General features: G+C 34.3%; 1 protein-coding gene across 1 annotated transcript; it reads left to right on the top strand.

Annotated features, from left to right (window-relative positions):
* Positions 1 to 884: 884 nt before the first annotated feature.
* Positions 885 to 24,823, top strand: LOC132555535 (PHD finger protein 12-like). Its single transcript, XM_060219883.1, has 15 exons — positions 885 to 1,139; positions 1,619 to 1,800; positions 10,736 to 10,814; positions 11,315 to 11,561; positions 11,838 to 11,952; positions 12,233 to 12,365; positions 13,077 to 13,247; positions 13,883 to 14,014; positions 14,831 to 15,653; positions 16,154 to 16,243; positions 16,743 to 16,877; positions 17,860 to 17,955; positions 18,480 to 18,562; positions 19,527 to 19,739; positions 20,091 to 24,823. Exons 1-15 carry the CDS (start codon positions 1,092 to 1,094, stop codon positions 20,313 to 20,315), a joined length of 2,772 nt encoding a protein of 923 aa, XP_060075866.1. The 5' UTR covers positions 885 to 1,091; the 3' UTR covers positions 20,316 to 24,823.
* Positions 24,824 to 25,106: the final 283 nt, after the last annotated feature.

The following is a 25,106-nucleotide window of genomic DNA, read 5'->3' as shown; positions in this document are numbered from 1 at the left end:
TCTATCTGAAGTCCTTAGTAGGTGACGTCAGTAACGACCAGATTGGATCAGCAAAATAATTTGAAAAATGTAAAAAAAATGTATTATTGATTATCAGGGGGAAATATGCAAATTAATTGCAGACACATTATCTGAGCTCAATATACATAATAATAAGCGTCGTTTCATATTTTCAACTAGAAACGGTGGCTCAAGGGATATAACTCTTATATATTTTTATTAATTATTAATTTATTTTTGATCCGGTCTATTATTTAAATGCTGGAAACAAAACAGTTTGTGGATGAAGGATATAAGATTTTTTTTAAAAAAAAGTTTGCCGTGCAATACAAATTTCGAATATTAAATCATCCATTACGCAAGCTCGAGATATTTTGAAAGCAGAGAATTTTTGGCCAAAATCGTTGCCTACCTATGATTTGGAAAATAAAAGATAAGGATACAGCCTAGAAAACAACATTGAAAGAAAACGTAAATGGAAAAATAAATATCAGAGCAAGATGGATTAGGGTTGAAGAAATTGATTTGCTCCTCTCTGTCTTTATTTTGTAACTTCACATTGAATCCTATTCAAATTGTCGATATTGTATATACTATAAGATGTCATGCTCATCCTACGATCGATTTTTTTTCTAAATGTGAATTTCATTTAAAATTTCGACACCTAATGAAACAAAATGTTGCTCATCGAACGCACCGACAAAATCGTGAACGACCTTCACCTTCACGACTTCCGTTTATGCGAAATACGCATGCGTATGTTGTACTTTCCCGGATCAACGCATGCGCATATGTAATGGCCGACATTTTGCGCCAACTTTCTGCTTTCTGAAGAAGAGATATTCAAGAATTTCTATTTTATTCCACGAAAAACTGGTTTGATGCAATTTTATTGATAAAGAGTGTTTAGAAAATATATTTTTCAACATGAATATGTATATTATATAGAGATTTTTAATGAATATAAGCCAAAAATTGAGTGCAATTTAGCCATATTCTCTCGGTCGCCGAGAAAAGAAGAATGGTTTTCGAGTAAAATATTCGGTCTTCTGGAACATCTTGCAAACAGCTGATATAATCGACACTTCATCATGACTACGGTCGAATATGACTTAGATACATCAGGCGGATTGATGGAGGTGAGTTGTTTGATATGATGATGAGCATTTCGGCGACAATTTGTTATTGTAGCATTGTCGATTTCTGAGAGCAAGACGATAATTGAGAAAAACTGTCATGGCTGCTGTTTAGCCGAAGTCTAAACATAGTAACGCAGTTTTGGTATTTTATTCATGTTTTTAAAGTATGGAACTACAATGGTAGTGTCTTCAGAGCTGTCAAACACGTATAATTTGGTAATTTGAAGGGACAGGAACAGAGTTTAATTGTAGGGACTTTTTTTTGTCGTAAATGCTGGTCTCCCTCTGCGAAAAGTTTAATTTAGCTGCACATAATTACATACAGAATATAGATATATGCCACGTCCTTTTTGGTTATACTTGTTAGCTAAAACAAAAAAGAAAATCCTGTTTCATGTCTGCATAGTCATACACACCTTATAGATATGTAGTTGGATATATGATATAGCCCATTTTAGACTTCATAATTTATGTTGTAGCAAATCCAAAAACTGGTGTCTCCGCCAGTCAGTGAAGAAGCTCTCCGAAGACAAAAACGTCGAGATCGTGAATATAGACGACCTGGACGGGCTGTCAACCATGACTGCTGTGACAGCTGCAAGGAAGGTGGAGACTTGCTGTGTTGTGACCGTTGCCCAGCTGCTTTTCATCTTCAGTGCCAGTAAGGACAAATATTCAATTATCTGGGTGTGAATTATTGGTTTGTTTACCTGAAATATCCTAGCACTTTCCAGATATTTCACTCTTCAAGATACACAATCATTACTATCCGACCAACATAATCTGATGGCTGGTTTTTTTAACCTGCAAGTTTACAGTCCAGAATCATAAAGTAAATGATGATATCCTTCAGTTTTTCAAAATTTTAATAATAAATCAGACTTCGCACTGTTGCATCTCCATGAAACATAAGAAAGCATCAACAGCATAAACAAGGAGCTGCAAAGCATGGCATCATCTCCTGCATCCAATTGTTGGTATGAATGCCCGAACAGACATGTTTCTGTGCCTTATATTATAGTACACTGATATTTTGATTCTCTTTGTCAGTTTAGCTCAGCTGAACAGTTTTCAAACTGAAGCAGGATTAAGATTTGCACAGAACAAATTTTGTATTTCCAACTTTGTTTCCATGGAAACAGAAAAATGATCAGGAATGAGATGACATGTTATTGTTAATTAGAGATAGTAGAACAGTCGTCAAGTTGATACCCTGAAAAAATACTTTTATTAACACACACCTTTTGTGGGGTACCCAAATTTTAATACCTGACACAGACCCAGGTACCCAACCTTTTATCTGACATATAAAATGAAATGTAACATAAACTTGTTGAAAAAGGGCTTGTAACTTCAGGGGACACGTTAGAATCGACCATAAGCATTGTATGAACACAATTGTTTTGTAATTAAACGATCTTGAGACAGATTACATTGGATCAAAAGTTGGCAAAACATGCCTGTCAAGCTTACTGCAAATATGGCAGGATGGTATTACTTGCACATGATCAACAGGAAGTAAAGTGAGATGGAGACATCAATGTATTTTACAAAGTTATTGTGCTCGACAAGTCATCATAGGAACAGCAAAAGTTTCGACCCAGAATAAGACACACTAAAATATATGGATAAAAATGTTGTTTAACTCAAACAAGAAGTTCAGGAATCCTTGTGTGTTATCAATGGCTACAGGGTAAAGTACATTACACAAGTCTGTGGTAAATACACACGTTTTATGGTTCCCAAAATGAAATGCAGTTGTGAGAAAGTACAGTAATGTTGAATGTGGAAATGTAACAAACAAAAGTGTCATCCTCAGTGAATGAAAACAACAAATGAGTGAGATATTGTATTACTTTAATAATCTGAAATGTAAACACAGATGGAAGACAGAATGTTGCCTATTTTGGAATTGGCCCTTTGCTTTAAAACATGGGGAGGGGAGTGCGACAAAGATCTTGAATTGGGAAAAAAACCAAACAAAATACAATGACATCCAAATCGGACCATGATCTGCGTATTACAAGAGATGTTTTAAAAAAATTTTTGGGAATTTTGAAGCTGTGCTTGGGATAAATATAACAGTCATTTGTTTTGGAATGGGGCCTACATTTGGCCCTAAATTCTACTGAAAAATGGCCTGGCACCTAAAGATTACAACATGGTAACAAGCAAGTTCATTACAGATATAAATTTGGTAAATGTTTGTGTGATCTTATCAACCAGATCATTAAATGTCTGTGTTAATTATAAATCTGATCCCAAGATACAACTTCATGTGCTCACTGATGTGTAAGTAATCAATCATTTAAAGTCATAACCTTGTGTTTTTGGTTGCATGTAAAAGTTATATGTATTCATGCTTTATTATGACAATGAACAGTATTTATTTGTATTGATATTTATTTATGTTACATTGATTTTTTTTCCTGTCATCATCAAGGGTGTAAAAAAATCTAAAATCACTGGCCCACTCAAGTGCTGAATTGCAAATTTTCCTTCTTGTCAAGATGATCCAGTTAACATTTTCAAGATGAAAAATCCATATTGAAACAAATTAAGACACAGTTTGAAATAATTCTTGCAGATTCGAAAGATTCATTAATTGGTTTTATTATTTAAACTGAAAGCTAAATTTAGTCAAACTAATTTTCTTTGCAATATTTAAAACTGGATTACCGGTAAATATTTTTTACGTGCTGTCAACTTGGTAGATTGAAAAAATTGAGAGGCACTTGGTTCTGTCAGCTACAAAGCAGTCAATTCATCTCGTAATAAACAACAATAAAAACCCAGGAGAAAAGGATATAGTCTTTATTGATTTGTAAAAAGTATCCTAACATAGCAGATAACCATCGAAATTGATTACAATTAAGTAATAGATCATTTCTGTACAGTAGTAAGTATGAAAAAGTAGACATAAGTAACGGTTGCCACGAGAAGTCATCTATGCTAGTTCAATGAAAATAGTTTTGAAAAATATTCAAAATTTTTATGAAATAAACTTACTTAAATTAGAAAAGTTTATAATAGGTAAAGTGATTTTAACTTCAACAAGTGAATTTACAACAATTTTTTGGCGATATGATGGTTACTAGCATCTCGGCGTGCTATATGACTGCGCATGATTTAGGCATCTCTGGTCCTGTGAGAGGTGGGTATATCTTACTGTGGGGGCTTTTTGCATCGATAGTTATTCACCAATGAATGACCTGGTATTGAATTCTGCATGTCTTGTATTGATCACTTTAGGTTTTTTGGTTTATATGGCATTTCCGCTTTTAAATATGGTAGGTAGACTGACTGAGTAAGGTATAGAAGTACAAATCTATTTTTAGAAAATCTGTTTTAGACATAGCCAATCAAAATCCGACATATTTTTGCATCCTGATTTCTAAAAGTAGATACTCGAATTTCCTATCCCATAATATTACATTTCAAACATGGCCAGTTGGCAGCACAGTAAACAACCTACATGCATTACGGTCTACAGAATGAAGAGAAAACACCCAACAACAATAACTATGTAAATATGTAGAATCATAAATGATTCAGTGTTTTTATTGCACTAGCCGGTGCTAGCTGACAAATATTTTCCACTAACCCAGCCTTAAAATCTTCTAGCCCTAGGTGTCGGGATAGCAGATTTTTTCACCCTTACATCAATGCCCTAGAAATCAACAGTAGCATCATAGTCCGTCACTTCCTTGTTGGTGTAAACAACCAGAATTAAACAGCCGATTTCCTAGCATTTGATTATTTAAGCAAATGAATTTGCTGTGAAATTTTAAGATAAATCTGATTCTATTTTGATACTCACTATTATTTTTTATGTACACATTTCATCAGTCAAATTTACGTACAAAACAAGTCTTTCATGGCATCTATAGTGTCACATAATTGAACTTGAAATTTTGATATGTATTAAGTCATAATCTGTACAGATAGATTTAAAATTGATTTTGGATAATAAAATATATCAGTAATCAATTTTTGTAAAGTTAGTGGTATGTCATTTTCAATTGTTTGGTCAACAACCCAAGAGTAAGTGATATTTAACAGTGTCCAAGTTTTTATGATGCACTCAGGTTCCAATGTTTTCTGAAGTATGCTAGAGATGAAGGGAATGTAAGAAATAAAGTTAGTGTTCGTCCATTTTCTAACAGGTTGAAGTGTAACTGCTGAAGTGTGTTGGGGTTGAATTGTAATCACTGGTGTGTTAGGGGTGAAGTGTAATTACTGAAGGCTGTCTGGAATGAAATGTCCTAATAATATTTTACCCTATTGCTCATGGTTTAAATGAAATTGCATAAGTAGATTGGTCACTTGCTTGATAGGACAATGTCTCTGGGTTAAAATGTGATTTGGGTAGTGTACTGTGTAGTGATGTGTCGATGATCCAATATTGTCAATTGGCAGTGTGTAAAACAATTGATTCTGATGATCGATTGTGTTGCTCTATATTGGTAAAATTTAAGAAATATCTATTCTTTTCACCTGCTGACCGGTTTTGTTGTTGATGTGTATAAAGGGAGATCACTTGCTATTTAAGACAAGGATGCTGAAATTGGTTGGCAAAATCACATTGGAAGGATCAACCGGTTCCAACCAATTCATCAATTATGTCGACAACCTATGTCCCACCACTAGTATTGTGTACCAAGATTGAAAAAAAAGTTATGACTGTATCCAGGTTGAAATGTTATTTGGAACATGCCATGGTTTGAATGTAAATAACACATTGTGCAAAGGTTAAAAACTTGATTTTGTCACAACAGCTTTAAAAACCAGCAGGGAAAATACTGACATGTTTACTTGATCAAGTAAAATTGTAATTTGTTTTAAGGAAATGAATGTGAAGTCAAGTAAGTCTTGATTGAAATGTTGTTATATCAATACCATGTACATGTCAGGATTCAAATGTAGTGATGACATCAGATAAAAATGCGGTTAAGATAGTTTGATGGAGATCAAATACTATGAAGAGTCTCAGGATTTGATGAGGATGAAACCTATTCTGAAATAATCAATATTAATCAAATCCACTGAAATTGTTTAAAATCTTGTGATTGAATGTCTTGGGTTTTATGTTGAATGTAATGACAAGGTGAATACCCATCAGTATTGGGATTTCTGTATTTTCAACATTGGTGTTTGTGAAGGTTGATATGAGTTCTAAAACTTTTGTGTATTGATTTTGAAGAACAGCGTTAAAGGTTGCAGTAACTGAACTTTGAAATACAGGGTTAAAGGTTGCAGTTACCTATTTTTGAAATACAGGGTTAAAGGTTGCAGTAACCTAACTTTGAAATACAGGGTTAAAGGTTGCAGTTACCTAACTTTGAAATACAGGGTTAAAGGTTTCAGTTACCTAACTTTGAAGTACAGGGTTAAAGGTTGCAGTTACCTAACTTTGAACTTCAGGGTTAAAGGTTGCAGTTACCTAACTTTGAAATACAGGGTTAAAGGTTGCAGTTACCTAACTTTTAAATACAGGGTTAAAGGTTGCAGTTACATATCTTTGAAATGCAGGGTTATAGGTTGTAGTTATGGAACGTGGATACAATGCATTGTAATCAGGGAGATGTTGCTTTCTATTAATGTCATTCAAATGGTCAAAGCTATATGACATGGCCATTAATATTAAAGGTAGTGATTATTCTGTGTACATAGATGTTTGAAGATTTCTAATACTCAAGGTGTACATTGCATGTAGGGCTGACCTGCAATACTTGTATGGTATATGTTTCATCTGTCATTCAGGCACTGTTATTAGCTTTTTACCATGTAATTACAATAAAAGAAAACAAATTTCAGTCTAGGTCTCATTGTCTACATACATCAATGAAGAAAGAGATGGTAAGATATCTGTCATGACTTGCGTTACATGGCCATATTTAACGGTTGAACAAGAACTTTGGTAAACAGAGGTCAGTTACCATGATGTGCATGTAGTAGGTACGGCAGTGTTACACTCAATTAGAATAGGAGGGAAACACTTGGCATGCTTCCAGTTATTGATATGCATCATTTTGTGAAGGAACTCTCAAGACTGGTCTGTTATCTGAGGCTGGTGATGAATGTGTATATCATCAATGTCACTAGTGCCCTACATTTTATTAGCTGTCTGTTGTCACTTTACCCTACAACAGCTGTAGACATGTATGTTGTCACTATACACTACAACAGCTGTAGACAGGTCTGTTGTCACTTTATCCATACAACAGCTTTAGACTTGTCTGTTGTCACTTTACCTTAAAATAGCTGTAGACTTGTCTGTTGTCACTTTACCTTAAAATAGCTGTAGACTTGACTGTTGTCACTTTATCCATACAACAGCTGTAGACAGGTCTGTTGTCACATTATCCATCAACAGCTGAAGACTTGTCTGTTGTCACTTTATCCATACAACAGCTGTAGACATGGCTGTTGTCACTGTACCCTACAACAGCTGTAGACTTGTCTGTTGTCACTTTACCCATACAACAGCTGTAGACTTGTCTGTTGTCACTTTACCCATACAACAGCTGTAGACAGGTCTGTTGTCACTTCACCCATACAACAGCTATAGTCTTGTCTGTTGTAATTTTACCCTACAACAGCTGTAGACTTGTCTATTGTCACTTTACCCATACAACAGCTGTAGTCTTGTCTGTTGTAATTTTACCCTACAACAGCTGTAGACTTGTCTGTTGTCACTTTACCTTAGAACAGCTGTAGACTTGTCTGTTGTCATTTTACCCTTAAAAAGCTGTAGACATGTATGTTGTCACTGTTCTATATCTGTACTGTAACTAGTCCCCTATAACATTTGTATATCTGTACTGTAACATAGTCTCCTATAACAGTTGTATATCTGTACTGTAACTAGTCTCCTATAAAAGTTGTATATCTGTACTGTAACTAGTCTCCTATTACAGTTGTATATCTGTACTGTAACTAGTCTCCTATAACAGTTGTATATCTGTACTGTAACTAGTCTCCTATAACAGTTGTATATCTGTACTGTAACTAGTCTCCTATAACAGTTGTATATCTGTACTGTAACTAGTCTCCTATAACAGTTGTATATCTGTACTGTAACTAGTCTCCTATAACAGTTGTATATCTGTACTGTAACAGTTGTATATCTGTACTGTAACTAGTCTCCTATAACAGTTGTATATCTGTACTGTAACTAGTCTCCTATAACAGTTTTATATCTGTACTGTAACTAGTCTCCTATAACAGTTGTATATCTGTACTGTAACTAGTCCCCTATAACAGTTGTATATCTGTACTGTAACTAGTCTCCTATAACAGTTGTATATCTGTACTGTAACTAATCCCCTATAAAAGTTGTATATCTGTACTGTAACTAGTCTCCTATAACAGTTGTATATCTGTACTGTAACTAGTCTCCTATAACAGTTGTATATTTGTACTGTAACTAGTCCCCTATAACAGTTGTATATATGTACTGTAACTAGTCTCCTATAACAGTTGTATATTTGTACTGTAACTAGTCCCCTATAACAGTTGTGTATATGTACTGTAACTATTTAAACATGTGAGGGGGTCAAACATTGGGTAGGCACATTTGGTGTCCACCAGATAACATGAGTAGTTTTAGATGGATCAATTTCATACATAATAGGGAGATTTATTATTTAATCCATGGAGTTAATGCCCCTTATTCAATTACCAGTGTTCGTTTGAAATTGCAAATAGTCTTTAAAGGATCAACTTCAAATTTCATAGGAAGGTTCATTACCATGATAGCTTGGACAGGTTTCATGACTGAAATGAATAATGGCCCTTTATTCAATTATCAAATCTTTGTCTGTTCTATAATTTTGGTCACGGCAACATTCTGTCTGTAATTTAGAGAGTTATGGCCCTTTATTTCGATTACTTAAACAGAGTCTGCTTTATATCTCTAGTAGTTTCCAATTGATACACTTAAGATTTAAGATGGAGGCTCGTTACCACCATAGCTCAGACAGGTTCGATAACCAAAATTATATGCCTGTTATTTATCAAGTAATGGTGGCCTTTGTAAAAATTATATAACAATAACTTGAGTTTTTTTTCCATGGATCATTCAGATGCTCAGCAGTTTACTCCGGTTGCCTTCACCATTACACAGCAGGCACTATCTGTTAATGTGAATGAAGTGTTGATCGCACATTAACCATCACTTTCTTTCCCTTTCCTGTCGCAAAGTACTCATTTGAACCATGACGGCGTATCATGTAATGCCTCACAAAGCAATTGTTACTATATTTAGCTATAGATTGTCTGATGTTGTAATTCTTTATGATTTATAATATAACTATAAATATATATCACCAATTTATCTACATTTTCCCTCCCTGTGACATTTAGGAACATGTAGATAACACTGATTATAGTGAATATTATACAAAGTGTTAGAGTTATCCAGTATGTTGTGTAGTCTACTTCACACAAGATCATTGGATTACCCGTAGATTGTGTACTTCATCCAAAAAGGATTTAATTGAAAGCTTTACCAGGAGCATAGATTCCTAATTACATACAAACAGAAGTATTGATCCTTAATCACAATGAGACAGTATGATATTGTTTGTATGGTGAAGCTCATCACTCTGGCTAGTTACTCTGTCCTTACCATCGACTGTTAATTCTAGACAATTGACATTGAATACTGTGTATGTTTTGACACTGGAGAGATTTACATGACTTTCAGGATATTGGAACAGGTCATAACCTGTTCATCTTAAGTGTGTTAAGCCATGGCAGAGCATATATTGATTAGTGGTAATTAGCTTGTTTGATATATCTGTTTTTTATTAAGTAAATTCCATATCATCTGATCATCAATGGTTTTCAAGAAAACATCAATATACAGAAATGATGTTTAAAACCAGTATACAACAAATCAATGGATGGTTGGTAAAATATACATACAACATATTTTAGGTCAGATGAGACAACGTCTTATGTAATTTATTTCAGTTGTTTTGTGGTCAGCTGTATTACATTCTGTATTTTTGAAAAATTGATAATTTCAACTTCTCATTAAAAAAAAATTCTTTTGATGAAGTCCTGAAATTTACTTGACTTTGGAATCCAAGATTTGAAAAGTAGAATTCTGAAATCAGAATGGAAAAAAATAATAGCATTTTTTATTATTTTTATGTCTAGTGAACTGGTTTAAAATTTAGCAGTCATACACCTTATGATAATTGTAATTTCCAGTCAAAATCTACCAATGTGTTATCACACAAAGATATGATGATTAGTCTAAACAACACCTGTGTGTATATGTCACAGACGTGAAACAACTTCAGGAATATACTGGAGACTGTGTAGTGTTAATTATGGTGACAGCATTGCTGTAATTACATGTATACTTAGTTATAATTCATCAACTCTTGACAAAATATTTCCTGTCATGGTGAATTCTAATTCTCATGTAATACACATTCTTGTTTGGGGTTGTCATTATAATCAAGGACTAAGTGACCACAGAAATATTACTTTATAAAGGAGGTTTGTTTTGTATTAAATTCTTTTATCACCTGCTTCCTTTGTAACAGAAAAAAAGTACATGAATATTCTTGCGTTTTCAGTGATCCCCCCTTAGAGGAAGATGATATTCCACCTGGAGAATGGATTTGTCATCGATGTCGGGTCGCTCCTGTTGTAGATGTAAGTGACATGGATGTTGCATAACTCCTGTGGTAAATTCTGAAAGGTTTAACTGTTATTGTCGCTTGAATTGAAGATGTTAGTAATCTCCTTTTGTAGAAGTAAGCTGATAAATATTTTCGCATTAACTTGCAATGACAGTTGGTCCTGAATAATAGATCTGATGAAATTCAAACAAACAGTTATGTGATTAATATGTATGGTGAATATAATGATTTTTAAACTATACATAAATAAATAGATTGAATGTTGTTTGATTCATGTCATGGAAATTCACTTACTGATTCACCACAAGTAGATTCTTTAGAGTAAGTTTTCAGTCTAGTTTAATATCAAAATTAAATGAGATGAATATTATCAAAAACCAAAATAGTTTGAATTACATGTGTAGTGAAAATGTATTAGAATGGTAATCTACATATAGTACTTTTACTCTTCCTTTAGATATAAATGTCCTCAAATTTCCTTAAATTTTCTTTGATTTGAACTGTTCTCCTTAGTCAAAGGATGATGATACAGCCTCAACAAAGAGCAGTAGTAGCAGCACTAATGGCCGTGTTGGGCCAGGCCGACCTCCAAAAGGGCAGACCTTACCGATGGCACCTACACTGCCCCCATTTGAGGAGATGGACTTTGACAAGGATGATCTTCAGAACCCTCTTAGGACCTTGGCAAAGGCAGCTAAACTAATGAATCCTGTACAATTTGAACTTCCCAAAGATATAGCATGTACAACATCATTACCAGGTTTGTTACTGCTGAAGGAAAGACTTCAGTTGTAAAGGAAGTCATTCACTTATTTTGTCACCCAATGATAATGTGAGTTCCTTTAATAATTATTGTATGTCATTCATTGTCCAGCTGTAAGACATTGAACACATGATAGGAAGTTTGGTTGTTATTGTATATAGCTATTATATCCTGTGTGCTGTTGTCTTTAAACTGAAAATATGTACAGATAGGAGATGCAATACTGAAAGTTAAGTTGCTGCATCATAAAAATGTTATTTCCTTGTTTTCTAGGTTCAAGTAAACGGAAATGGTGGGGTCGAGATCGAAGTTCACAGAAGAAACTCGCTCATGAGTTGGACAATGGCATGGTACCACTCCCTGCCAAGGTCTGCTTCTACTGTAGCAGGTATGTGATAGGTGTTAATAATACACCCATGTAGGGCCCTGGAGGAAATTTGGGAAGACTAATCACCACAGGGATTAGTTATCAATTCAGTTCATTCATATCATTATACATACAGTCCAGAAAGGTAAATTATTCATACATACATGTGATCAGTTAAAATCAAATGTCTTCATCTTGGTATAGTTTAAACTTTTATTGTTAAATAATTTTAAGCTTTAGTGTCATCTCTATCATGTAATATCTTTATTTGTATTGTTATTGTAAATCTTCATATTTACAGGAGTTGTAGAGTGGGTCCGCTGTTACAGTGCGATTTTTGTCCGCTTGTGTATCACATGGACTGTCTCAATCCTCCTCTCACTTCCCTGCCCACAGGACGATGGATGTGTTCAAACCACCCAGAACACGTCTCAGTAAGTATAATTTTTCTGTCGAACACAAACAGTGTATCAATCATACATCAGAGCTATAACCTATGGGATATCTAGGGTCGGACTCTTTACATCATAACAGATTAACCAAATCTCTTTGTAGTTTGTAGTTAAAGATTTTAAATAGTGAAGAAAATAGAATTAATAAAAAATGAAACTTTGCAATCAAGATCATAACATATAAAGGGAGTAAAGATTGATGATAATTGTCACCCTGGGAGTTAAATATTGGTATATTTTGGGGTAGGGGTACCCTGGGAGTTAAATATTGGTATATTTTGGGGTAGGGGTACCCTGGGAGAATGATGATAATTGTCACCCTGGGAGTTAAATATTGGTATATTTTGGGGTAGGGGTACCCTGGGAGTTAAATATTGGTATGATAAGTTAAATATTGGTATATTTTGTCACCCTGGGAGTTAAATATTGGTATATTTTGGGGTAGGGGTACCCTGGGAGAATGATGATAATTGTCACCCTGGGAGTTAAATATTGGTATATTTTGGGGTAGGGGTACCCTGGGAGTTAAATATTGGTATATTTTGGGGTAGGGGTACCCTGGGAGTTAAATATTGGTATATTTTGGGGTAGGGGTACCCTGGGAGTTAAATATTGGTATGATATTTTGGTTACCTGAGGAGATTGATGATAATTGTCTTTCTAGTACATTGTTTGATCCTCTTAACTTTTCAGGACCAGAAGTTATTACAGACCGTCAGTTTATCAGAAAGAGTGAAATTGTGGGACTCATTTAGTGGTCATATCAATCAGCATAGTATCAAAGTTAATTTCCTCAATAAGATTCATAGACAAAGTCCACCATTCAGGATAAAGATACGACACCCTCGTCGCAAGTCTATATCGGTAAGTATTCCACAAGGAATGTCTCAGTAACAAATCTATCATGGATAGTTTTCTAAAAGTTTTATCAAGGGAACAAATTTTATCTCTACAAGTATTTCACAAGGAAAATTTTGATATTCCTCGATGATTATATCATATCAATCCCAGTAAGTATTCCACAGGGAAAATCTTGGTTGAAATATCTGTTTAAAAAATCTGGATGACATATTTTCAGATTGATTCTATAAAGAAGTATTGTGTAAAAAAGTTGATATGATGTAAAATGACAGTTCATTGTTACCTGAAATGGTCAGTGTAGAAAAATGAAATATCAAATTATGTGGAAATAGCCAGTATTTTATCATCTCAAATTTTACAGTAGTATGTGCCTGCACAAACTGAAAAAATAATCGTCCTGATATTTTTCATATTGTGCAAAAATCATTAAAAAAACCCACTTCGTTTTGTATGAGAAGCCAAATTTCTGGCTACAAAACATTGCAAAAAAACGGTACCACAAAATGTTATTGTATAGTGACTGAAACGCCAGTTTAGGCTTTAGTGTTATTTCAATAGGAGGTGACTGGCTGGTAATGAAATGCTAGGTATGTAAGGAAAACAGTAAAACTTGATACTTAAGATGATATGTATTGTAGATACCAGAAGCCATCAAACATCACTACCGTAATCCACCCCCATTACTGCCACGACTAACCGACAACATGACCCAGGATGTTCCTGTTACCATGGAAGGTAAACCCACTGCCACACTCGAGGAGCAGGAAGAAGTGAGTAGAGATATTTGATATAGAATATGGAAGTTTATCATTAATTGTGTTAAAATAATTACGGAAAAGTCACATAAAGAAATATTTTAACTATTGAAAAAAGGATCAGTATTTTCTGATTTGAAAAAAAAAATGTTTTGTTGAAACAGTTTCAGTATGCGTAAAATTTTTAGAAAATGTGGCATAGTATAGTGTCCAGACCTAAATTCAACTTAAGTGGATCAGATATTATGTAATCATTGATTGGAAGTATTCTAAATCAAATTCCTGATTTAGCATTGAGGACACTTGATATAAAAGAATAAGAGGTGATAAATTCTCTGCTAAGATTTCAGAGTTTTTTGTTGTAATTTGTTTTGTGTATTCCTGACATAATGTTTGAGAAGTAGTTTCTTTGTTTTGTATGAAAGGAGATTTTGTTTCATTCATTGTAAGTTACTTTATTTATTTATCGTGAAATATTTCAAACTTTCAATCACATAAGGTAAGGAATGTTTTCAGTAATATGACAGTCTTGAAGAGTCCTTGTCTTTAATAGCTTATCATTAATGAATTTAAAGTAATTTCTAGATCAAAGTTTGAGAAATCATATATTCGCAAATGTGTCTGAACAGATATGTTCATGAAATCTAAGTGACTTACAGTATTTGCAATATAAACTAATGGCATAGTAGTAAAAGCTAAACAATGATGAAAAAAGCTGTTGAGTTACATTCAATCACAATAAAGATGTTTAATCACATGATAATAGAATTTTCACTAATGTGATGGAAACACTAATGTTTGAGTTCTGATAATGGTTATTTTAATCCTCAGTGGCTAACAGCTGTGGTCTCATTACAAACAAGCATAGCGAAACACTTGGCACAGCAGCAAATCCAAAGATCTAGTGATGGCAGTTCTCGCGTCAGTGAAACATCAAAACCCGAAAAGCCTACAGCATCTGTACAACCGGTGGTCCAGAGAGACACAGTTGAACAAGAAAGTTCTTCATCAGTGGGACAATCCTGTGATATTGACAAGTTATCTGCCCTTGATGGTGATCGGACTTTACTAAATGGTCCCGTCTCTCAAGACGGTGTTTCTAATGGACCTCTAGATGTAAATAGAGGAGGAGCTATCTCATTGTTAAATCCTCCTGGCTTCTCCTCAAGTGGACAAATTGTAGGATCTGGTTCAAATTCTTCATCTGTGAATGGTGATGTGGAAATGACAGATGTTTCTAATGTGAAAGGCACAACATCATCTGATTCTCCAGCTGTGATCAAATCTCGTAGTAACAGTACAGACAGTCCAAGTATTGTGCGTGTCAACTGGTCCTCAGGGGACAAACAGGGTGTGGCAATATCCTCAGCAACAGGGGTGACCACTCCATCAGGGAAGAACATTGTCATCAGTGCTGTAAACAAAACTAATAACACTGTTGTAACTAAAGTGTTAGGACCCAATAGTCAGGGAGGTAAACTAGCAGCTAACAATATGGCAGCAAAAAACCTAAGTGGCAGTAACCCAACGTCTATTCTGTCACCTCAGGTCACAGGCAAACAGATGGCCAAAGTGACAGGTATGGCCATAGGCAAGACCACAACTACAGGGTCAGGCAGCACAGCAAAGGTCATTACAGTGTCGGCTCCATCAGGTAAGTCAAGGTCATTACAGTGTCAGATCCATCAGGTAGGTCAAGGTTATTACAGTGTCAGATCTATCAGGTAGGTCAAGGTCATAACAGTGTCGGTTCCATCAGGTAAGTCAAGGTCATTACAGTGTCGGCTCCATCAGGTAAGTCAAGGTCATTACAGTGTCGGATCCATCAGGTAGGTCAAGGTTATTACGGTGTCAGATCAATCAGGTAAGTCAAGGTCATTAAAGTGTCAGCTCCATCAGGTAAGTCAAGGTCATTACAGTGTCAGATCCATCAAGTAGGTAGATTCACCAAATAAAGTGTTTTGTAACAGCTCATTAATGTAACTCAAGGTCATCTTCATTATCTCCATCATTTAAGAACTTTCATGTCTGTTTAGTGGTGTCTTAGACCATGATTTCTACTGTTATATATTATAAGCTGATCATCTCTGAGCTGTGTAATATACATGTGTTAGACTTTGGGTATCTAAAATATTGCTCAATCTTTGATTATAGGTAAAGTGTCCACAGCCAATTCTCATGGGTCATCCAACGCCATTGTGTCCCTCAATAATTCTCTACAGCAGTGTGTGGAGGGAGCAGGAGGTAAGAGACAACAGGAGAGGATATATAGAGAAAGTAGTGACCCTCTTTTGTTTTAGTATGATATTATGTATGTACACAGTGGGCTGTCAGTAAACAGGTACTACTGGGATCTGTAGAGAATTCTGGATGGTTGGTAGTCAGTAGAATAGAATAAAAACTATGAAAACAATGATTGATGTTTTGTTTTTATGAAAGTCTTGCAATTGAAATTCACATCATTGATATTAGCAATAATAGATCTACATTTATTTCACAATGCAATTAATACAAGAGAACATTAGATCTGTTAATTGATATGACACAGATTTCATTATTGTCACATTGTCAATATTGATGGCTGTTACAATTAGGATACTTGAAAAAGTCAGTGATTGCCTTATGCTCTTACCAGTATTATTGTGACAGTCAAATCATTCTATTTTGGTGTTGAATTTTGTTAAGTTATGCATATGTATAACCTGCATCATGAAGTACTTAAAATGTGATTTTCTTTCCTTAGACAATGAACTGAGTAAGCTGGATGAGCGCCTCATACAGATCCTGGCCTGGCAGAGGCTGCAGCAGCTGATGCCACACAAACAGCAATCCTCTTCCTCAAAAAAAGGAGTATTAAATGGACTTCTAACACAACAAGGTAATAAACAGTCCTTATAAGTTACAAATATTATCTGAATATGCAGACCAATACTTGATAAACTATGGTAAATAACTCTGGATGGTGAAGTTGGATACTATATCAGTCTGACATAAAAATATTCAATTCCTGAACCCTACCAACCATAGTTGAGAATGAAAGAGTATGGAGAGATTTTCTTACACTTCTGTAAATGGTCTAGATGTTAAAATTCTTTGATAATTTCTATCTATTCTGAAAAAGATTTAAAATCAAAGAGAATATTTTAACAAAAATAGTGGTGATTTTGGATGCCCTTCGGTGATTTCTTGCAAATGTTGATGAAATGAATAATTACAAATGCTATGATCCTGTTTATAGAACTAGAGTACCTTTACCTAAGGGACCATTGGTTAGGTTCTCTCAAATAGATAAGCATGAGTGACATCCCTTTATACTACTAGAATATAGTTGTGGGAAAGCTTTGCTGTTAAAGATATTGCCTTGGTTCTGTTTGGATCAAGGCAGGATAGTGTTCAATCTGTGTCTCCTGACAATGTATGATTGATAAGAAATAATGATTCTTACAGCTTACATTTCCATTGATGATAAGAGTTGACCTGAAATGAATGTGTTGTTAAATACATGGAAAATATTTGTAATGGTAATGCTATGATAAGAGTTGACCTGAAATGAATGTGTTGTTAAATACATGGAAAATATTTGTAATGGTAATGCTACCTTCACCATGTAATATGTAAATTAATCCATGCCTAGATTATGTTCTATGTATCGTCCTATGTCAGTGTGTTAGTATTAAATTCATGGTATCGTATTATCAATATTGAAGAACTCTGTCCTATATACTTGTGAGATCAAGACATCTTACTGTTAGCACTATCATCTCATGTTACTGTGTTGTAAATATTGAAGGACTCGGTCCTAGATACTGGGGAAATCAAGGCATGTCAATGATTATAAATATTGTATGATTATATCCTAGGTGCTGGTGAAATCAAAGCACGTGCTGTTTTATGTCCTCTGACAGGGAAGGGCCAGCCGATCCCTATGTCCTACAGGACACTCAACATAGGAACAGGTATTACCATACTGAAAGCTTTACTTAGTCCACACAGAATTAAAAGTGAAAACAATTTCTTTGGTATCTAGACTGAAGAAAATAGTTGGGTCTTTTCCATCTTGTACTCAATTTTTATGCAAAGTTTTATGACAGTTTCTTTATTTTGTGTCCTGTTATGTTTTCTTCTCTTCACAAAATTGACTTCTTTGAGATTTGTAAGATGTTTGAGGAAAAAGAATTTTACATATCAGAATTAGTCTTGCAAAATGCACAATTGAAGCTTTATGCTGATTTTTAAACACATTAATTCCTGTTATAACTGGATTTAGAATTTGAACAAGTTATCCCTGTAACATTACCATAGAAAATAAAGTATCAATGTATTCCATTATTAGCAATCAATATATACCAACAATAGCTAAAATTGCCTGATAAGTATGATCAAAATGTAGTTTCCATGGTGATGTTTCAGTAGGTGTATATTGACATGTCTCTGCAGTAACCTTGGTGTCACTATATATCAATTGTTTCCGTTATTCCAGGTGCTGATATGGATGTGTGCTTATCACAGTTTGGGCACTGTAACTTTATCTCACCAAAACATGCCTACATTTTCTACGATGAAGTAAGTTAAAATAGTTATCTTTTTAACACCAAAACATGCCTACATTTTCTACGATGAAGTAAGTTGAAATAGTTATCTTTTTAACACCAAAACATGCCTACATTTTCTACGATGAAGTAAGTTAAAATAGTTATCTTTTTAACACCAAAACATGCCTACATTTTCTACGATGAAGTAAGTTGAAATAGTTATCTTTTTAACACCAAAACATGCCTACATTTTCTATGATGAAGTAAGTTGAAATAGTTATCTTTTTAACACCAAAACATGCCTACATTTTCTATGATGAAGTAAGTTGAAAAAGTTATCTTTTTAACACCAAAACATGCCTACATTTTCTATGATGAAGTAAGTTGAAATAGTTATCTTTTTAACACCAAAACTTGCCTACATTTTCTATGATGAAGTAAGTTGAAATATTTATCTTTTAACACCAAAACATGACTTTATTTTCTATGATGAAATGAATCAAAACATAAAGAATTGTTTTCAGTTAGTAGAAAATGATTTGATTATGGAATGATGAATTTGTCTTGCAGTGGTTAAGACTATATAGTTTTAGTTTTTAATTTAACAAACATTTCTAGTGATGTAATTTAAGAGTTGAAACTTTTAATTCAGATCAGGTTTGATGGCACTGCGCAGTGGATTTCCTCCTTCAATTATTGTTATTAGATCCGATTATTCTAATGATCAATGTATGGGCATAATTTTGTGTTTGCGTTGTAAATATTTTGAGTTATAAATTCATACTTATGCTTCATGTTTATATATTTATGTTAGAAATATTTCTATTTATTCTACATCTAGGATGTTTATCTAGTCAGAGTAGTGTAAACTTTTATCCTGTCGAGTTGGTAGAGGTATGTTTGTTGTTTAAAAAATTTGAATATTCCAATGGGGGGGGGGGGGGGGTACAGGTTGATACAGGCCTTGTTGACCTCTTATTGTCTATTTGTTTCAGACTACAAAGCATTATGAGCTACTGAACTACAGTGAACATGGCAGTACTGTTGATAATGTCCTATATTCCTGTGACTTTTCCGACAAAGTAGCAACCACACCCCAGCCTACTGCTGTGGTTGCAGCAGTCCGTAACATTATTAGTAAAAGGAAAGAAACAACAGAGGAACGCATGGAGGACAGACCAACGATGTGTTCTAAAGTCACAGACAATGTAAGTAGTATACAATTAGCATGTATGTATTTATATATGTACACCGTATCAGGACCCAGCAAATTGAGAACCCGTAAGTTGAGAATGAGGTTAGAAAGTAGGCTGTCATATCATATATGTTTCAGTCCCTGATACTTTTAACTATATAACATGTGTAAATTTGAAAAACACATTTTTTGAGTTGACATTCTTTAGGTAGAAACAGCTCTTGTTAATTTGGGCTGTATCTGAAAGTATATTGCAATTTTGGAATTATGAATAACACGGTTTTGTTGATGTTAAAATAAGGATTACATCAATAGTTTTTGTATTTATTCCTTTTAGTTATACTGCTTTTGTATTGTCTTTCAGGGCAGAAAACCATGCAATTGTAAAGCCAGTAGTTCTAGTTTGATTGGAGGAAGTGGTGCAGGCTGGGAGGGCACAGCCTTGCTCCATCATGGAAGTTATATCAAGGTTGGCTGTTTACAGTTTGTGTTCAGCATCGTTGACCATGCCACCAATGTACCTGGACAGGATCGACGCAAAGAGCCAATGTCCCTCCTTAAATCTACGCTCAAAGCATCTGCTCCATAGGTCATACTACGTCTTGCACCGCCTCAGGGAACGGAGGGCAATAAGGACACATCATCTAACATCTCCATCGACCGCCCTTGTTTATCAGATATTTGTCACATTTAGTTGGTATTTCCTTCATATAAAAAATCTCCATTTATCAACAAAAGTCATTCTCACCACCAATCCAGTAACATTATATCTCCTTGATATCCTTCTTAGCCCTCAGATCGTCATCCTGTATTTTGTTTGCATACACCAAATAAACCAATCGGAGATGTGCTAGTTTTGTATGTGTGCAATACAAGATTTCAGATGTATACATTTATTATCAGACCCCTTGGTTTGTTGGGTAGAGAAAATCTGCATTTCATTCTATATCAATACTATAACTTGGAAATCTTTTTTTTTTATTTCAATATTATTTGATGCCCTTTAATTGTTGTGAGTTTAATCCTTTCGTTAAACAGGAAACAGATGCATTTAATTCTCAAGTTATACTTTCTGCTGTGCGAGCGTGTGTGAAACTGCATCTCGTTCCAAATGTTATATTGATGGATAATATTAATGTTTTATGGATGTGTTTACTACAAAAGTCATATAATGTGATAGCTCTGTAAGATACCTTAGGTATTTATCATGTGTCACAAATCATTCAGAATGATGTTAAGTAGAAATATATAGGTGTATACCAGTTACATGTTGATATTTTTGATAGAAGAATGTCTGTATCCCTAAGTCTGATGTACTTTCCTAATGTTCGTTAAAAACATTTTCTGTAGTTGTATATAAAAAGATTCTTACAAATGGAAACTCAAAGTTTAAATTGTAAAGAATGATACATTTAGTTGAAATATATTGAAGGTAGAGATGCTATACGGTCTGTGTTATCTCCCATAAAATCTAAAGGATATGTTTTTGGTTTGGCAGACTTAGTAATTGTTGGAGGAAAATTTGGTTTTTTTAAAGAAATGGAGGACATGGTAAGTTCTTGTTTAATGAAAAAATCTGATTGACATTTGTTGTGCAACTTGTAACATTAATTGGAAATGAAGGTTTTGTAACTTGATATGTGCAAGCTACTGTGTTTTGGTCTTTTATTGTAATATAGAGGCTAAGTTTAACTGAGATTACATAATGGTATGGTAAATCAATTAGATTTCATGAATACGTTGTTTTGCGAACACTGATCTAGAAATGACTTTGAATTCATGAATTATGAGTTATTAAAGACATGTAATCTTTAAGACTCTCAAGAGAACAAGATATGCCATGGTAGGCCAACGCCTCACCAACTGGGCTATCACTACCCTTTTTGGTAGGCCAACGCCTCACCAACTGAGCTATCACTACCCTTGTTGGTAGGCCAACGCCTCACCAACTGAGCTATCACTACCCTTGTTGGTAGGCCAACGCCTCACCAACTGAGCTACCACTACCCTTGTTGGTAGGCCAACGCCTCACCAACTGAGCTACCACTACCCTTGTTGGTAGGCCAATGCCTCACCAACTGAGCTACCACTTCCCTTGTTGGTAGGCCTACGCCTCACCAACTGAGCTACCACTACCCTTGTTTGTAGGCCAACGCCTCACAAACTGAGCTATCACTACCCTTGTTTGAAAGAGAAGTTTCCCATTTCTAAATGAAAAATACTTCTAGTATTGAATAGTGTCACCAAAGAAATTCTTTACTGGATATTTTTAGCAAGCATGGTTTTTGTATCGTTACATGAATCAAAACTGCTTCCAGGGTTAGAATTTACAAGTTTTCATCTTTAAGAGAGGTGGTAATAATCGGTCTACCTTAGATTATAGGTAAACAATTTGGTTCAAACAAAAGACATAAATTTTTTAACTTTGATTAAATTTTATGATAACAGTGGTCAGTTGTGTTAACGTTGATGTAGAGAAAAACATTTTTTTCCTTGGCAAATGCTAGCAATTCAAAGAAGGGCTTTGACCCAAAAGTAGTAATTTGGGAACTGGTAATTACGAGTTAAGAAACCATTTTTTCTGTTCAACCAACTAGACATCGTCCTCAAGAAAGTTTCAAACTATTGCAGAACAGTTACAGATGGCAGTACATGTACTGGTATTTATTAGCATAGAGGGGTAACATTAATTTTACAAACAATAAATTTCAGGATACCATGGTGATCCTGAATTTCTGTTTGTTGCAAATACATAGGTATTAAAGGTACCACCCGTAGAATATAATTGATGAATTGCATGGATGTGACAGACAGGAAACTGATCCATTGATAGAAGTGATATATTTTTGGGTCAAGTAGATGTTCTACTGAAATAGCCCTGAAGAAAATAAACTGAAATTTCATTTGACAGCTATAATATAAAATCACAAGGGCCAAGTATTGATTCCCTGATGTGATTTCCAGCGTGTGATCTGTGTTGGACAACCTAATAAATCAGTACCAGGGGAATGAACACACTTAGTACACATCCAGTCACATTATTGTTTTTTCGTTGTTTTGTTACTGTGATGAAGTTGGATCTTTGTGCCAAATTTCCAGTAGTTCAGATTTGTATTTGCTGGTTGTGTAGCTCCTTAGTAAAGGAGAGGTATCATCATTATTAGCTGATGTTTGCTATCTTTTGTATAGCAAGCTCATATGTGCATTAAGCTATAGAGCTTGAACAAAGATGGTACACATTTATCAGTTTCTAGCTTAATTAAACCAAGTACTTTTAACTTTGAAGTATATATTTTGCAATCTAATTTTGAATATCTTCCATTCAAAATGAAGAGTTACAGGAAACCAAAATTGTGAAATATAACCTTTTCTTTTTGATATTGCACACATAGATTTCTAATGTTAAACTTTTCTACTTTTGTAAAGTGAGAGCTTTATGTGGCAAGATCTTATCATTTGTAAGTCATATTGCTGAAGTATTTATGAAAGTGTGTAGGATGAAAGCAGGGAAAATGTCTTTAATAGTGACCTAATTTTGAATGATTTCCTTAATGTTGAAAAAAATCATGAAATAGATTTTTTTTACAAAGTAAAAAAGTTGAGTACTCTTGTGTAATGAGGTTGTTCTAGACATTGTTAATTGGTACATTGTATTAACACTGACAACAAGGTTAATTGGTACATTGTATGAACACTGATAACAAGGTTAATTGGTACATTGTATGAACACTAACAACAAGGTTAATTGGTACATTGTATTAACACTGACAACAAGGTTAATTGGTACATTGTATTAACACTGACAACAAGGTTAATTGGTAAATTGTATTAACACTGACAACAAGGTTAATTGGTGTACATTGTATTAACACTGACAACAAGGTTAATTGGCACATTGTATTAACACTGACAACAAGGTTAATTGGCACATTGTATTAACACTGACAACAAGGTTAATTGGCACATTGTATTAACACTGACAACAAGGTTAATTGGTACATTGTATTAACACTGACAACAAGGTTAATTGGTACATTGTATTAACACTGACAACAAGGTTAATTGGTACATTGTATTAACACTGACAACAAGGTTAATTGGTACATTGTATTAACACTGACAACAAGGTTAATTGGTACATTGTATTAACACTGACAACAAGGTTAATTGGTACATTGTATGAACACTAACAACAAGGTTAATAGGTACATTGTATTAACACTGACAACAAGGTTAATTGGTACATTATATTAACACTGACAAGGTTAACTGGTGCACATAGAGGACCAAACACAAGTTTCCAGTTCATAAGTCGTATTAATTGTTCACATGTGGCTTCAGGAACCATTCTTGACCAGTTTGATAATGTAAATTTCTGATGATCACATAAATACAGATTATTTTCCTGATATAAAATCTGAGCACCTTCAGTCAAACAAAGCTTGGCTCGGTGTAATATCATTGGCTGTGACATCATTTATGTAATATATTATAGGGTTATCATTTTGTGATCAGTATAAACAATGTAAGCCAATTAGTTTGTCACTAAAAATAGATAAATGATGCATTGTTTTGAGACTTGTTATACCGCACGAGAATTGTGTCAGTAACTGGTTTATTCTGAAGATGGCAGGAATCTTGTGATTGAAAATATAGCTTGCTATGAAAATAAATTATATTGTAGTTTTAATAAAAAAAAAATCTATCTTCAATTTGATATTGAGAATTTGCCAGCTGATAGAGACTGTACATGGCTTGATGTTGTGTTCTTTGTTCATCATTAGTCTGACATGGTCCAGGAATACTTCTTATCAAGTTTGAATAGACATTAATAACAAAATCCAGCACTCTTCCTTAATTTGGTCAAAAAAAAAAAAAACAATTGTAAGGGGAAGAAATATTGATACGAATGTAGACAAAATGAAATCTGGTATTGCTTTGAAGATTTCCAATGTATTGTTACTGCTATAGAAATGTATGACAAGACAGCTGAATCAGATTATCTCTTGTTAGACTGTTGTTGTACATACTATACATTACATTGCTCTTTGTTGTTGTTGCAATGTTTAAGATGATACTAATTATTTAGTAGGTTTAATTGCTATCAACCTGTTGAAAGTCCTTCTTTCTGTACATAACATGCTGGTACCAAAAACCCTTGTTACCGATGCAATCGCTAATGCTAGAGGCTGATAATGTTTGAGGCTGATTTGGCAGCTTGAAAGGGATTCTGCTGAATATTAATTGTTACATTGTAAAATCGTTGAATGGATGAAACAATCAAATGTCCCCCTGAATTATGAATTGATTTATTGTGGAGTATTGTTCTAAATGGTGTTTTAGAACTGTCGTACACTACAGGTAGTTTGTTTGTACTAAA

The sequence above is a fragment of the Ylistrum balloti genome, unplaced genomic scaffold, assembly GCF_031769215.1.
Source record: "Ylistrum balloti isolate Yb309-2 unplaced genomic scaffold, AGI_CSIRO_Ybal_v1 Utg370504, whole genome shotgun sequence".
Taxonomy (NCBI): Eukaryota; Metazoa; Mollusca; class Bivalvia; order Pectinida; family Pectinidae; genus Ylistrum; species Ylistrum balloti.
The sequence above is the reverse complement of the archived record's forward strand: the minus strand, read 5'-3'. Positions and strand labels throughout refer to the sequence as shown.